The 16,193-nt window shown below is 39.2% G+C and overlaps 1 protein-coding gene across 19 annotated transcripts in view; it reads left to right on the top strand.

Annotated features, from left to right (window-relative positions):
* Positions 1-16,193, top strand: part of CAMK2D (calcium/calmodulin dependent protein kinase II delta) — a 120,023-nt gene that overhangs the window by 87,537 nt on the left and 16,293 nt on the right. For 3 of the 19 annotated variants that reach the window (XM_066318383.1, XM_066318385.1, XM_066318398.1), the window contains 6 exons: positions 612-654; positions 4,431-4,468; positions 6,019-6,051; positions 9,901-9,960; positions 11,545-11,586; positions 14,119-14,167. In XM_066318383.1, coding sequence (XP_066174480.1) covers positions 612-654; positions 4,431-4,468; positions 6,019-6,051; positions 9,901-9,960; positions 11,545-11,586; positions 14,119-14,167 — 265 coding nt within the window. The remainder of the gene's footprint in view (positions 1-611; positions 655-4,430; positions 4,469-6,018; positions 6,052-9,900; positions 9,961-11,544; positions 11,587-14,118; positions 14,168-16,193) is intronic. The other 16 variants (XM_066318387.1, XM_066318394.1, XM_066318400.1 and 13 more) reach the window with 8 other exon arrangements.

The raw sequence follows: 16,193 nt of genomic DNA, 5'->3' as shown, positions 1-16,193 counted from the left end.
AGTTTTGCTAAATATTATTCTTAAATTGATAGAAGATCAGCTTTTGACTTGAAGATTTTAAACTTTTCATGAAAGTGAATAGAATTTAGCGTTTCTTTTTTAATTCAGAACTATAGCAATCCTCTGTATTTAGACACAGTAGAAGTATCTTCTTGAAGAAAGATCCTTGAGGTTATTCTTCTGAATTATGCTTTTTTCCTGGCCAGACATGATAACTTCGCAGATGTGAACTCGTCTAATCTGTACTTTACAAATAAACTCCTATTCCTCCCAAAAAACACAATAGTGAAGTTTCTTTCATATTCATCTATGTATTTTGAATAATTGCTGTGCCTCTGAATACTCCTGGCTTGTGCATCACATACTGACAGTTGGTAAATATTTGAGATATCAAGATTGTTGATAGGTGTGTAATTAAGATTAAATTACAATTTATGCACTCATGACATGGCATATGAGAGGTAGTGCACAGATAATCCATTCTCTCAGGGTTAATTCAGTAATTGGTGTCATTTACCCAGGTATTTTCCTTTTTGTTGTATTGTGTTGTGTTGGCATTTGGAGTTTTACACAAGTGTGATGCTAATTTGAGAAAATGTGTGTGTACACAGGGGGCCATTTTGACAACAATGCTGGCTACCAGGAATTTCTCAGGTATGTTCATTGAGCTCCAGATTAATGCAGTCTTTATATTTTGATGTCTGTGAAGGTTGAGATCTAACTAGGATTCATTCAGGAGCAATTAAGTACGACATATATTGTGTTATATCCTCTGATGAAGCAAACAAGAATTTAATCTCTTTGGGCCAAAGAAATTCTCTTACAGGTGACAGACTGAATTTTCTCTAGGATTTGAGCTCCTTCCCTGCTTTTTGACTGTCTGTCAAAGGCGAGCAGCATTTTCATGCCTATTTTGGTGCAGGCAAATTGAAAGTTATGCATATAGCTCCACATGCACAAGTATCACCAAACAACATTCAGAATTTACATATTTTTGTATATGTGAAAAGTCATTTCATAATTCTGTTGCATCCTGTATTAAAAATAACATTAGTATGCATTCATTTCTTTATTGCTTCGCTAAGGAGTAAGAAATGTAGTAACATGAGTCCCCATTTTCTTTCTGATGTCCAGCAGTGCCTAGCTGGATGTCAGAAGAGTTGTTTCCTCTTTATGAAACAGTTTTGTCCTGGTGACTCTGGAGATTTAGATCTTACCCTAACAAATTCTAATAGCAAAAGCTACAATTGCTGTTAGCAGAGTTAGAGTTGTCCAAAGTAGTAGAATTGCCAGAATATCGATGCTGTGTTGAATTTTTGTTTTGCCATTTGAGATTTCCAGGGAATAGTGAAATAGAACACTAGATTTGAAAATCAGTGATTTTACATATCCTCCTACTGTGTGATGTAACTATTGGAGTGTAACATAAATTGCTGTACAGACAAGAACATGATAGTGCTCTGGGCATGTTTAGAATAATAATAAGCACTGACTCATCCAAAAAAATTACATAATCATGAATGCAAGAACAACTTGCTTAATTTGCATAGTACTTGAAATACAATTTCTTTCTTAGTTAAGTTCCCTTCTTCAATACACACCTAAACACAGAGGACTGCATTTATCTAAATTACCTTGAGTTAGTGCTTAATGAATTTCAGTGTCTGCCAATTCACTTAAAAGGTGGGAAGGCTGTAGGCTGCACTTCTTGTAAAAATTAATTACTGTTAAATATCAAACAAACAAATCATTCCTCATCTCTTTTCATAACTGTCACTGTCTATATATGTAAGGATCAAATTCAGCTTCTATGAACCAAAAAAACTGAAGTAGTTATAAAACAGTGTTTCAGCCTGAAAAGTGAACAGGGTTTTTGGCTTTTTTTTTGATTTTTTCACCTGTCATCTCTTGTTTTACACCACAGCCACCCATGTTTTTTCTTGATGACATTTTATTTTTATGTTTCTTTATTCATTGTATTTCATTGCAAAGCATGCTTATGAAGGTCATTTGTCCATAATGATGTGGTTTATAAAAGTGTTTTATTTTCCTTTTTTTTCTTCCTTTTATGTGGGATGTGTATTTCTTGTGAGGTAAGACCCTCAGCACGTGAAAGGAACATCCTTTTTCTCTTCTCAATCCAAACTGCTGTTTGTCCTCAATCACTTTAATTTCTCCATGTTGTCACAAACCATTTGTTTCCAGTCTGCTTTCTGGCCTAGTAGCACTGCCTTAGGTTTTATTTATAGCTCTTGCTTGTAGTTGCAAGAAATCTCTCATTGTGGGCTTAATTTAGAATGTGCTGATTGCTTTGCTCCTGCAAATTCTTTAAATATTAGATTTGTATGCAGTATCTGTGATGAAAGAAAGATGAATGCAAGTACTATTAAAAACCCATTGCAGGCCAAACCCAGCAGAGCCAGGGATATGCCCCATGACATGCGGTGGTGCATAGTAACCCATGCTGGGCCCATTCCAAAGAATTCCACGCAAGAAATACTTGGTGTTACTGCTTGTGGTGCCCTCATTTTACTGCCTCTCATTTAATTGTTTACATAGAACATGTCGTGTTTGTCAAGCAGTAGAAGAACTCAGAAGTTTCATGCACAAATTTAGCGAAAGGACCTACAGCAGTCTATAAGAATTAATTTCTGTTTTCGCATATTTTTGTAAGGGCTAAAGCTATAAAACAGGCTTTGAAAGCTATTAACTTCTGGGTTTTTTTGTCCTTAGGTTTCAGAAATACCTCCTTCCCTTTGCTTTCTCTAAATAAATTCTTGAGGTTAATGGAGTGCCCACAATATTTGTGGTAATGTGAAATCTAAGGCCCTCATGCCTCAGGTCCTGAAAGCACACATCGCCACAGGGAGTGTCCAATCTCCAAAGTATGTGGAGAACAAGCTGGTTTCAATATTTACTTACACATTTCTTTAAATAAAAACACACAGTGCTGCTGCTACACAATACAGGCAAACTTAGTTGTGTTCATTTTAGGTGTGAGACGTGGCCATGTGGGAGTTCTAATGGTAGTGTTGGCTGATATCCACAGTTATTAAACTGTATTTGGGGGGCTGATATCTTAGTGAAGTTAGAAACATCAACCTAGCTTCACTTTCCAGGGTTTATTTCATGTAAACTACACAATAATGGACATTAGTAATTTCTGTAGAGTTGCTGAGGTGATCTACATTTTCTGTGCTGTAAAATGAGCACTTAATGCAGATGCAACTTGAAAATAAGCCACAGTTACAAGAATTAGCTGTAAACATAAACCACTTAGTCAGTAACTCCAATATCCTCAGCCAGTCTGAGCAGCCTTGGGCGTGCAAGCTCCAATAGGTTTGGGTTTTGAGGGGTTTTTTAGAATAAATATGCCATTAATGATGGGAGCTCCATATCAGGACTGTCTCCCTTCTATATAGAATAGCAATTTCTAACAACCTGAGCTGTGGAACACTTACTGATGGGAAGATTGGGTCATAAACAACAATAAACCCCCAATAATGACAGGCTTGTTGTGTAATTTATTATTCCTCAAGTCTTTGGCGGTGATTCATGAAGCATTTACGCTTTAGTGAATAGTTTATATGGATTTGGTAGGTCAGCCAGCACGTATTTCTGCTGTGAATGTTTTCAGGTTCAGAGCTGTGCTGTGCTTGTTTGCACGTTAGCCTTCCAAATTTAGTAAATTGGACTTATTTGATGCCAGCAGTGGAATTTAAAGCCCGACACGTGAATATCGTTATGGCAAATGAAATTTTGAAGAAATTTGATCAGTATACAACACGATTCAGAAAATAGCATGTTTTCTTCATTAGGAGCTGAAGCAAAGCCTAGAATTTGTTATTGTTGCCTCAGGGGCAGCCACCCTCCAGAACAGCCTTTCGCTAGCAAATCGTGCTTCCTTTCTTCCTTGCAACCGTGCTGCCTTTCACGCCAGGAGGCTGATGCTGTCACGGGGGGACGTCCCCAGAGGGGGATTGTGCATATTGGTACCACCAGTGAGATAGATGCCAGTGGGCTCTGCAGACACCTGGTCCGACTCCCTGCCATCAGAACAATACATTTTCATACTCGTATCAAATTAGCCCTGTCATCAAATAGAAATGTGCTGCAGGTGAGAAAATGGAAATATCCAAAGCTGCTGCTTTTACACTCGCCCTGCTTCCATTTCCTCTCTGCACCCAAGGAGCTCTCTCCTTGTATAAGTACAGTCAACCTACAGCTTTAGTCAAAGGAAAAAGAGATGGTTGATAATCCTAAGGATTGGTGTTTTCCTGAAGATGTTATTCCCTGTGCTGAGATAAACTAAAGGAGGAAATAAAAGCTGAGAACATACCTGGAGCTGGGAGGCACTGGGGGGTTTGCTGCACAGCTGGGTGACCTCAGGGGAACCACCTGACGCTGAAATTATTTGTCTCGTTTTACAGCAGCCAAGAGTTTACTGAAAAAGCCGGATGGAGTTAAGGTAGGTTAAACACCTGCTTTCCATTTCCAAGGTATATTCTTAGTCTCTACCTATCTATAACTTTTGCCAGGTTTTAGAATTGATTATTGCTATTTTTCTCCTTCACAGAATCTGTTAGTAAGTGTTTCTCACTAGCACTTTGGAGTGGTTGAAGCTAGTAGGTGAAGCTTAGAAATGAAATAAACATATACTTGAAAAGCCAGCATTAAGTAAGCAGAAGATAGAAAACTACTGGAGAAACTGCTTTTTCTTGCTTTTTTAATGAAGAATGATTATGTAATTAATGACTCAAAATAATCAATTAACTTGTAAATGATGGTTTGGTGGTAGGCTTTTTTAGGCATCAGTGTTTATGTACAGCTCTGTTACCTCTGTGTTTCCCCTTGACTTTCCATTAGATTTTGTGGAAGACCAAAAGTGTACGGGTAGGCTTGGCTCCACATGAGGTGTGTTGTGCCAGATGTACTTGCTATATTTGGCAGAACTTGAGGGGTTTACTGTCTCAGATCAGCTCATCCTGGCTAAGAGACCTTGCTAAGAAGGGAACATTTTGGCAGCTTTCGTACATGATTAGAGCTCCTGTTCTCACGTCACCAGACCCTGCAGGAGGAGAGATGCTTCACAAATGAACATTCGGCATAAATACTTTGGGAAAAAAAATGGGGAAAAAAAAACACTCAGCACAAAATCTATTTTGGTTTTTTTTCTCAGAGGACTCTTAAAGACTAATATAATGCCTCAAGCTTTCTTTATAAGATTCAAAAGATACTCTTCTGTGCTCGATGTGTTTACTCAGAAGGGTGTCTTTAACCTGAATTTTAATTTTCTATTTGATCTTAATATCTTACTTTAACAAAACATTATAATACTTGCTTAAATATCAGATTCACAGTATATTTGCTCCTGCTGTCTGACATATGCACACTTTGCCAATCAAAAAAATCCCAAGCCTGACTTATGAAGAAATGAGTACAGTACCATTTCAGTGCTTCTCACTGCCAAGCAGTGGAGATCCCAGTCACATGGAGGAGCACACATTTGGACCGATTCTGTCACTGCTGGAAAACCCTGAACATGTTTCATTGTGGAACAGATAAATTTTATGCACTTCCTCTGACTAGTTTTCCTTTTTAAATATCATCCCTCCTACAGGTCTACGATGCTATTTGTTCTATCGCAATCTTGCTTATAATATGGGAAACAATTGTTGCCAAAATTTTGCCTAAATTGCACCTCTTGGGATTCAGTTCTTTGGTTTTCAGCACATGTTATGTGTCTCCTGTTAGTCTGCATGGTCATGTGAAGCAAAGGGAGTAAATGTAAATCTGGGGAAGTCTGTCGTTGCTGTTAATGAGATGCTGTTATTGAGATACCCTCTAGCATTTTTCACCCTTTCCAGCAGCTGTAGCTTTTCCTTATTAAAAAAAACAAAACTACAAAAAACAAAAAACCAAACCAGAAGATAAATATACTGTACTCCATGCATTGATACTGCAAATCCAACCAGTCACGTTTTCTTCTTTTCCTTTCTCTCTGACTGGTCAATTCAGAAAAGGAAGTCCAGTTCGAGTGTTCAGATGATGGTGAGGATCTTTATCGACAGATTTTTTTCCTCCTGTGAAACGTTCACACTTAGAAATCAAACAGTTGCATTTAGCTTTGTTAACATACTGTGAGAACTGCAAGACTTTAAAGTGAATTTTAAGCCTGCAGTTGCTATATGCCATTCCACAGTGAATCGTTCGGCTGTTCTTTCATGCAAGTCTTTACTTTTTTTTTTTTTTTTTTTAACCTGGGGACATACAAAAACCAAAAAAGTAGATGTAACATCAGCCAATGCAGCTGTTCTTAGTAAATAAGAATGGTAACAAACTAGTAATCTTGTAACAGCTTTCTCTTCATTTTAAAAACCTTCTTATTTTGAAAGCTAATAGTATTAATACCATAAAATGTAACACAAAACACGTTGCACAGTGATACGGTACTGCATTAATTGAGCCACTGTAGCCCAAGATGCCATGCTAAATGCTCGGGAGTAAAAAAGCCATTTTCCCAGCCTTCTTACTCTAGAGTTTCCCAGCTAGCTTCCTTTGCAGCTCAGGCCTGTGTCCCAAGATGTCCCAGCTGACGGTCTCAATAACTTTTCTTCCTCCTCAACCTGCTCTCCAGTCTTGTGTTCATTTGGCCTCCATGACCCCACACGGTAACTCCCTCTATTGCTGTTTGTGGTGATTTTGAATGTGACCTTTGAGGTGTTGGTGAGCATGGGCTCTGCCTCCTGCTACTGCCAGCAGAGAGAAGGCCAACGGCCCCCATCCACACCTTTCACTGGGAAGCTACTCTCCTTGGAAAGCGAAAACTGCTGCTCAGGTGCGAGCAGCCATGCAGTTATGTAGGTAAATCCTCTGTTTCTTGGGTGAATGCAGAATTCCAGTGACAGGAGCCATGGCATCCAAAGGAGGAGCATTGGGAAGGTGCAGTGTGGCTATTGCCAGGATCCCAAACCTGAAGTGTGCGCTAACTTTTTGTTACAGAAATAACGTATGAAAGATAAAGCCCCAAGATACAGGCTTTATTTGTTAAAATGTTTTCATATTTGATGGAAAAGAGGCCAATAATGATTTCTACACTTGTTCCCAGTTGTTTGGAGTGCATGTGTGTCTGTCCTGCACTACTGTCACACCTCAGAGAGGGACTTTTGGCAAGCAGTACAGCAATAAAACGTTCTCCTTCACAACAAACAGAAGGTCACTGGTTAAGCACAAATCAACTTTGAAGTAACTGTTTCATATGACAATATTGTAATCCTTTTGGAATTATTTCTCTTTGCTGTTAAAAATACAGGCAAAATGCCATATGTGTTCGTGGATTAATCTCTCTGTTCTGTGAGAAAGAAAACATGCACAGCTTATTGCTGTTTTCTCTCGAAGTTTCAAAGGGTTTTAGCAAGTTCTGTTTACATGGAAGAAATAACTCTCTTGAATCACATTTTCTCTCTCTGTTCCTAATGATTGCTGGATTCTCAATATCTCACTGAAGAGGTTTTGAATAGATTTCCTGCAGTTTTCAGCGGTAGCTGTAATGAATATTGTTTATTTTCATAGGGCTTCCACCAAGGGAGTATGGACCCAAGCCTGCTCTCCTTACTCAGGCAAAATAGGAACTGAACTTTGACTAAACTGTGTTCCTTATGTATTCAACCAAGAGCACTCATTTGGGATACCACTTGAGTTTTTGTATTAAGCTGTCAATGAATAGGACTGTATGAAATTTGGCAAACTCTTCATTTCTTTCCTGATTTTTTTGCTTTATGTCTATTTACTTTTTGCTGGGGTATTTTTAATCGTAGTCTCTCAATGACTGCGCTGTTGCAAAAATGTGAATTTGTAGTTGTGCAGCTTGATATGCAATTTTTGTCTTGCTTGGAAGGCTCAGTCTGCTGTCAGGCAGCCCTGTTTGCGTTCCCGTTCTTTCACAGATCTCCAGCAGAACCTTCATTTACTGAAATGGATGGAGTTTTCTTTAAAGTTTTTTCCTGAGTAAGGAGTTCAGGGTTCTGCCCATCTCAAAATCCCATAAATATCAGAGCAAGTAAAATACTTGCCAATACTTAGATCACCCCATGAAAGACTTTATGCACATAAAGTCACATAGGTGTTTGTTCTCTCCCTGTCCAGACTTCAGACAGTCCTACAGCTTGCAGCTGTAATTGTGCAGAGGAATGAAATTTATTTGCCAATAAGTAAGCCAAGTCGGGGAGTAATCACTTGCAACTCAATGATGACTCACATATTCTCTTAATGACAATTTCTGTAGAAAGACCATTGTTTAAAAAAGAACTGTTCCTCATCCTCCCGCTGTAGAGCATCATGAACTTGACTTTTAAATCAAAGAAAATTATTTTTGTTCTAGATGGGAAACTGGTTTCTATCGCAAGTATTATTTAATAGCATTTAGTGTCAACATAATGTTCCCTGATTAGCTGACAAAACTACTTTATATTCTTCATAGACAGTTAAATTCTGGTTAAAAATTAGAAAATTTGCAGTCTGTAATTCATTATTGCAAATCCTGTGGACATTTCCATAATTTAAACGTACCCTAAATAAGATTCACTTCGGCTCCAGGCTCAATTCCTGAAATCCACAGTTCAGCTGCCACACCTGGCCCAAAGTAAAATAATCATCAAAAAGTAGGACATGGAGTCTGTGAATTTGATTTCTTTCCGTTCTGCAATATTAATTACATTTTTAGGAAAATCCATTAGCAAAACAATTTCAGGCATTTCTGTGTTTGCTTTGCACATTTATTACTATATACTATGACTAGAAGGTTCAGTTGACCTTGATGTTTTGGATCAAAGTCTTTTCAGATGATCTTTATCTATATACCTACTTCTGCATGATGCTTTGGACCATCCTTGCTAAAATTAGACATGACCAAAATGTACATAGTATCTTTTCCTCATTATTGTTAGAGAAGAAAAATGCATCTTTCAAACCAGTTTTATAATACTTGAATCTTGCTTCTTAGTGCATGTAAAAAGTGGCTCGCTACATTGTTTTTAGTATTTCTGTTCTTCCATACCCCATGGTATTAATGAAAGTTAAATCTTAAAACATTGATTTAAAGGATCAGATACTTGGAAGGTTCCTGCTGAGCAGTTTAATTTGAATTAATATTTTGTACAGATAAAAGCAAGAAGGCATAGCACTCTGCTAAGCTTAGAAAGTATAATGAGGACCTATGTGTGAAGTTAAACAGAGAGATGCTGATGGCAGGAGTGAGACTACAGGTACCATAGTGGGAAACCTTGGGCTTCCGAGTCAAAGTACCAACACTGAGAAGCTGCTAATGATTTCCTGCTAAAGATAGCACCAAAAAAGCGGGAGGGGGACCAGTCTCTTTCTAGCATCAGTCACCGTTATTCCAAAGTGGCATCAGAAGCCAGTAGAACAAATTATAGATTCTTGGAGTGCTACAAATAATTAAATATTATTTTTGTTAGGGATAATTCATTAGAAATAAAGAACTATTGGTTGCAATGACCTAATACCACTGCATGTCACGAAATGGCAGTGGCTATTTAGGACTTTGTTGCAACCCATATTAATCCTTTATTCTTCTTAGACGTGCTTAGCTGCTACTTAAGGACTGTCTGTTAAGTGTCTCAGCTCAACTCATCCATCCGTTATCTAGGCCTTGGTGCAGGGCTCTGGCAGCCCATGGGGAGGAGCTGCCAGCCAGCTCCCAGAGCTAGTGTTAGTGTTCCTGCAAGTTCCCAAGTTCATCTTTCTGTATTCTTTATTTCCATATCTATATCTATCTATAGATCCCGATACCTGTCTATAGATGTTGTGTGTGGAGATATAGATACGGTGCCTACTGCGAGTTCTAAGGCCTGTCTGTTTCTGTTTTCTGCATACCTACAGATAAACAACAAAACCAACGTGGTAACCAGCCCCAAGGAAAATATTCCTACCCCGGCGCTGGTATACCTGGAATTTTCCTTCTCATGCTATCTGGAAGTTTTTGACTGTCTTCTGTTTGTTCTTCCTTTTTTTTTTCTTTCTTTTTTACCTTTTTTGCTTTTTCATGCATTTACTCTGTTTGCTTTCTAAAAACAGGTTTTGGAAAACCTTTTTGTTTGAATTATGCTGTCCTTTTTTTGTGAGGAAATCCATTAGAGCGTGTTTATTGACAGAAAATGTTAAATGGAAGCTGGATGCGGTAGAGTCGTAGCATTTGTAACTGTAGCTGAATTTTTTGCATGCTGTGCCAGAAAGTGAGTAGAATGCGCTTGGTGTTGCTCTTAGCTCTTTGCCTGATGACTGTTTCCACCTTCTAATGCTAACCTTTTGCACCAACAACATTTTTAAAAACTGGCTCTATTATTTTCTCAGCTTTGGTTTAGTTAAAGTATTGATGTCAAGGAGAGCTAACAGGATTATTACTAGGCTGCCATGAAACAGACCTTATTCAGATTTTCATTCCATATTTCCTGAAACTCAGCAGGACTTTGCAAGTCTTCTCTGGGATCAAGAGGCATCTAGAGCTGAACATTTTGCTTGTTTCTCTTCCATTCAAATCAGCAGGAGACATTGCTCATTAGTAAGCTCTGCTAAGGACATATTACAAATCAAAGTGATGTTCCTGGATGTTTACTGCAGTCTTGCTTTTATTAATAGCCCAATTTCTAAGGCACCTGTGTGTCACGGGGCTCACCGATGTAAAAGCCAGTGCCCAAGTACGTCATGTTGTGCCCTGTTGTTTCCCGTGTGCATATAAAACTTGGAAAATGGGGTAGTTCACACACATTCAGAAGCATTTTTCCTCTGGAATTTTTCTGAGCGGCTGGCACTGAGGCATACAGTAAATTCTTCCTAAGGCCAAGCCAGCAGGTTGCATGCAGGAGTTTATGGCAGTCTGTTCCCAGACGGAGCCATGCCCGATGGCCCGTGCTGAAAGCATGCTGGCCAACTGCCATTTCAAAGATTATTGAACCTTTTTTTCAGGTAAAAGGATTTGGGGAAATTGCACTTTTAAATGGCATGAAGATCTCTCTCACTTGCTTTTATGCAGCTCTGCCAAGGCAGGAGTTGAGGGCAATCCACGGGTAGTCATCCTTAATCCTTATCAATTCCGCTGTATTTCAATTTGGTCACTTCATGCTAATACAAGCAAACGTGATTAAAGAGAAGAGGTTATTAAAGCTTCAAGATTTGTGGCCGCCCTGCCTGTCCAGGTTGTGACAGGAAAGCACACGGAGCGTTTGGGCTGCCCTCATCCAGAAGAGCCTCAGCAGGTCCCCAGAGCTTCAAAGCCCTGCACACCCCAGTCCTGAATAAGGTCTCTGCATGCTGCTGCATTAGGTGAGATGGCCTTTTTTGCTGGCTTGCTGTTGAGGAAATCTGTGTTAGAGACATCCAGTTTCACCCCCTGGCGACAGTTAACATTTGTTTTAACTCTTGTCAGTGTTCAGCATTTGTGAGCTGGCTCTTCTTGCACTCCTTCACACCAATGAAAATGTATTTACCAATGGGAACTCTTTCTCTCTTTATTTTGTTCTTGCTCAGGAGCCCCAAACTACAGTAATCCACAACCCTGATGGAAATAAGGTATTCAGAAAGAATCAACTCCATCTTGCTTTTCCACACCACACATTCCATCCACTGTTCCACAGCACAATAGGCCCGTTCCAAGAATTTGTGAAGGAAAATATCATTCCTGCATTTGTTACACCCGGTGTCTCTCGAGGCTGTATTCATTTGTGTCCATCTGCTGCGTGCGTCCTGCTGCATCTGAGCTCCTGAAGCTCTTGGGGGAGTCGGTAGCACTGGGAAGAGCTCAGTGCCCTGTGCAGCCCGGCTCGGGGAGCAGGGGGTCTCTCTCATTTCAGCCAAAACCGCTGCAGTCTAAGGGAAACCCAAGAGTGCTCTTCTCAGAGTGTGGTGAGACGATCCCAGCGAGTTGTACATGCAGTCATCACCTCAGTCAAAGATATCATTTCAGTTTATCCCATCTGCTGTTTCTCAGCATGCTTATACACCCTGTCATGACATGTCTTCTACACAGGACTTTGGTTTTCTTCCATAACATCACTGGGCAGTTTCCAAAAAAAATTCGCATTTCAAGTGACGGAGAGGTCTTTTGATTTTCACGTGTTTTCTTCATGCTCTTTTCTTTTTCTCATGTATTGTGATGTTTGCTTCTGGCGGCTGATCCCTAAAACTTGTTTTGTTTTGTTTTTTTCATGCATGGACTTGAAAAGGGCCAGGAAACACCATCATTTACATATAACACATGTTCCTAGATTTCCTGAAAGGAATTTATGCTTCAACAAGAATTTCACTGTTTGCAGTGCTGACTTAATTCACGTCCCATTTATGTAGTCTTAACTCTCTGTGGTTATTTCATAAGAGAAGGAGTGGATCTGAGTGACGAAATAACGCATGCAGACATTCCTCGAGCATGGAAGTGCTGATGGTGTGTGTTGTGCTTGTGTGTTCTGATCCTTCTTGTCCCCTGCATCTGTCCAACACAGAACTTGTGTTTTCATGTTACTACTCCTTCAGCTCCCCAAGTTTAAACCCACAGGCCACGAGCAGCCTGTGTTTGAACAGCAGGCTGATCTTTATCGCTGAAGTCCACTAAAGCCCAGAAAACCCAGATAAAATATTGGCATGACTACATCTACTTGATTTTATTACATAATCTCAGCAACTAAATACTCAATGTCCCAAAAGGTCATAGCAAACAAAAGAACCACTTGACGTGGAGAGTTCCTCCTAAATTTATCTGAAAGACGATCTTTGTAGTATGGCAACTGGAGTGGATGCTTCAGTGTTAGAGGCTTCATTTGCCCTGTGAGCTTTGCATGGTGTTTACAAGTCATATTTGTGTGAGGTTTTTGTTCACTTGTAAGTACTTTATCTAATATTTGAAGTGGTAGAGCATGATATGTCTGTGCAGAGTGGAACATCTAACACAGCCAGCGCAGGGACAGCATGGTGGCTCGTTCAGTTTTGTTTGTGTGTGAATTAATTCCTCCAGTTTGACTTATCAATGCACATTTGGGTTTTGAAGGTCTGAGTAATGCATTAGCCCTCCTGAACATTCCTTTGGCTCAGCCTTGTGAGGACACAGTAAATGAAGGGCACTGGCAAATTTACCTTTCATTATTTAATTGTAAAATCCTTTAAAGAATTAAATACAATACCAGTCCTTTCTTGTCTCTCAGATAAAAGCAGATCAGTTAATTTTTTTTTGTTATTGAGCTGCAAGTAAAAATAAAAAAAAAAATTATGTTTTACTTCTCAAGACAGTATAGAGACAAGAAAAACCATCTATGTTAAAACTTTCCAGATCTCTGCAGCTGTTAAATTTGACAGTGCCCTGTTGAATTTGCCCATTATATTTAATGTTTCTGGTAATTAAGAAAGACTGAGATACAGCATCCTTGCCTTTTTAAGTGTGATGGCTTAAGAATAAACTGTCTGATAGATGAGTCATTCCTCTGCATGACTGGTTGGTTGAAGAATACTGCTGCAAAGATGCCTTAGTTTGTTGAAGTTCTTACCATACATTCATCAGTTCTCCAGCTCCTCAAAAAAAAAGTAATGAAAACCAATATAAAAATGAGATCATCTGATCCAATATGCTTCAGATCACTGTGAGTTGAATATTCATTGCGTAAGTCACATGAGCAGGAAATTGGTTGTAAATTGTAGCTTGCAGAAGCCTGCAAATTTAGAAGGTGAAATTTGAATGGAATGACTTATTTTACACAGTTGGTTTAATCACTAAGCTTAAAATGGCAAGCTCTCCTACTTGGCTGAGGTACTTCATAACACTTCAGATGGACTTTGTACAGTTGGATGTTAAAGAAAAACCTTTCCTGTAGATTCCTGTGAACTGAAAGCCCTCAGTGCAGGAATTGTGTTTCTGTTCTCCCGTGGAGAATGGCAATGTTTGACATCCGTTCCAGGTGGAAATGTCTCAGTCAGTATGTGACCATTTGTCTGTGAATGACATCCCACCCTGCTTTCAAGGCTTTGCATGATTCCTGTAACTAATCCTGTCATTTTCCGAGGCACGCAAATAAGGCTTGGCATGTTTTATACATTCTACTCATATTTACTTCTCAACAGGAATCAACAGAGAGTTCCAACACGACCATCGAAGATGAGGATGTGAAAGGTATGATTTTACACTTGAAATGTTTAGAGAAGCAGTAATGTGAGTTTCATGGTTGTATTTCAGTAGGCCATTAAACACAGAAACCCCCAATGTATCTTACGAGAGAATAGTGGTTTTCCTTCTTTAGAAGAAATTAGTTTTGATGTGTTTCAGACTTAACTTTAACTTTTCAGTTCCCAAAACACCATTGCCCATGATGTTTTGGGAATAGGAGTATAAAGTTACTGCTTTTTAACTAAGATACTAGTTCCAGTAATAATAGAAGTAGATTTAAAAAGTCTAAGTCAGTGCTTTGTAGATTTTAGTTCATTCATGTTTAGCATGCATTTGTGTTTTGGGTTGGTTTTGTTTTTTGGTTTTTTTCATGTCACCATTTTTATTTTTGTGCTGTTCAGATGCCAGTGTATTTTTTTTCCTTTTGTTCTGTCCATACACTTATTTTAATCTTCTTTTATTCCTTAAAAAACTGACATAATTTTTTTTAATAAACTTAGTTTTGTAGCTTCACAAATAATATTTTTGTTTCCATTATCCCCCCTCTAAACATTATACTGTGATGTTACACATACCTACTTTACTAGCATTATGTTTTAAAGTGCAAAGGGTTTGAAAAAGGGAGTACTGGGTTTGTGTATCTCCAATTCACAAAAAAGATTGGCTCTTGGCCTCAAAGAGCAATGGTATATGTACAGGTGAGGCATGAGCCAGAGGTGATAGTGAGATAAAACAGGGAGAATGGATGCAACAAAGTGGTGGTGTTTGAGTTAATGTGAAAGGAGAGAACAGTTATAGGGGTCTACAGCTGATGCATTGGAAAATACAGTGTAATTTACCTTTAATTGTAACGCTTTCTATTTCTTCCTTTGACCTATTGGATGCAGTTTAACAACTGAGCTTGTGAAGTGAATCATTTAACTACAGGGCCTCTGTGTGATGATGTAACGTAGTGTTATTACTGTAGGATTTTTAGAAGGTTCTGTCTGAAGCTTAGCACACAGAATTGTACCTCAGGGGGATACAATTATATGAAAAAACAACAATGAAAGTACTTTGCCTAATTCTTTTATATGATTCTGCAGTGTCATAATTAAGGGCAAGTTGGACGGCCATGATATACCATATTCTCAGACCAGAACTGGGGATCTTGTAGTAAGCACAAGTCTGAGGAACAAGATCCTGTTTGTGTCTTTCCCTGCACAGTGTATGGGGATTTCATTTTCTGTTTATTTAAGACAAACATAATCTCCCTCTTATTAATTGCTTATGCACTTGCTTGTTTTTCACTTTTTAGTATTCCTCTCACACTTCCCATCTTTCCTCTGGAGACTGTTGTTCATACTATTTTATTATAAATTAAAGCTAACAGTGCCCCCAGGGCCTAATTTGTGGAATGATTCAGGGAATAGGCAGTCCTGCAACCCTGACACCTATTATAAGCTCAAGCTTCCTGCACTAGCAAGGCACTTAGGAAAGATTATTTCCCCCACACACCAAACTTGGCTCCTGGATGTATATTTTGTAGGAGAACAGTGAGAAAACTGTTCTCTTGTCAGCAACAGCCACTGGAGATAAAATGCTGATAGGACAAATGGATTTCAGAGGAAGGAGAGAGTATTCTCCAGGTCCTTACACGTATGCTCAAGATGACTCAAGATGTTTGTCACCATGTTTGGGACGTAGAAAGAATGTTTTGCATCTCAGATGATAAAAAAACGTTTAAAACCTTTTCTTTTCTTTGCAGCGTGGAGTACAGCATGGGAAGAGGCTCTGTCCTTCCCAGGAAGGAGCAGGGCCGTGGCTGTGACTGAGCAGTAGTGTTAGTGTGTGTTTTATGGCATTGCAGTGAGATCCACACCTCCCAGGGAGTGGCTCTGCAGAGGCGTGCAGGCTGTGCACATTATTCCCGCTCCCAGCATCCCAATGCCGTGCCTGCACTGCACAGACAGGGCCAGGGCCCCTTCCTTTGCAGCCCAGACGGGCTGAAAACATGCCGCTCGGCATCAGGGGCTTTGTTCCTTGGTGCTGC

This window comes from Sylvia atricapilla, chromosome 4, assembly GCF_009819655.1.
Source record: "Sylvia atricapilla isolate bSylAtr1 chromosome 4, bSylAtr1.pri, whole genome shotgun sequence".
Taxonomy (NCBI): Eukaryota; Metazoa; Chordata; class Aves; order Passeriformes; family Sylviidae; genus Sylvia; species Sylvia atricapilla.
Note: the sequence above shows the minus strand (reverse complement) of the source record. Positions and strands in the feature narration are given on the sequence as shown.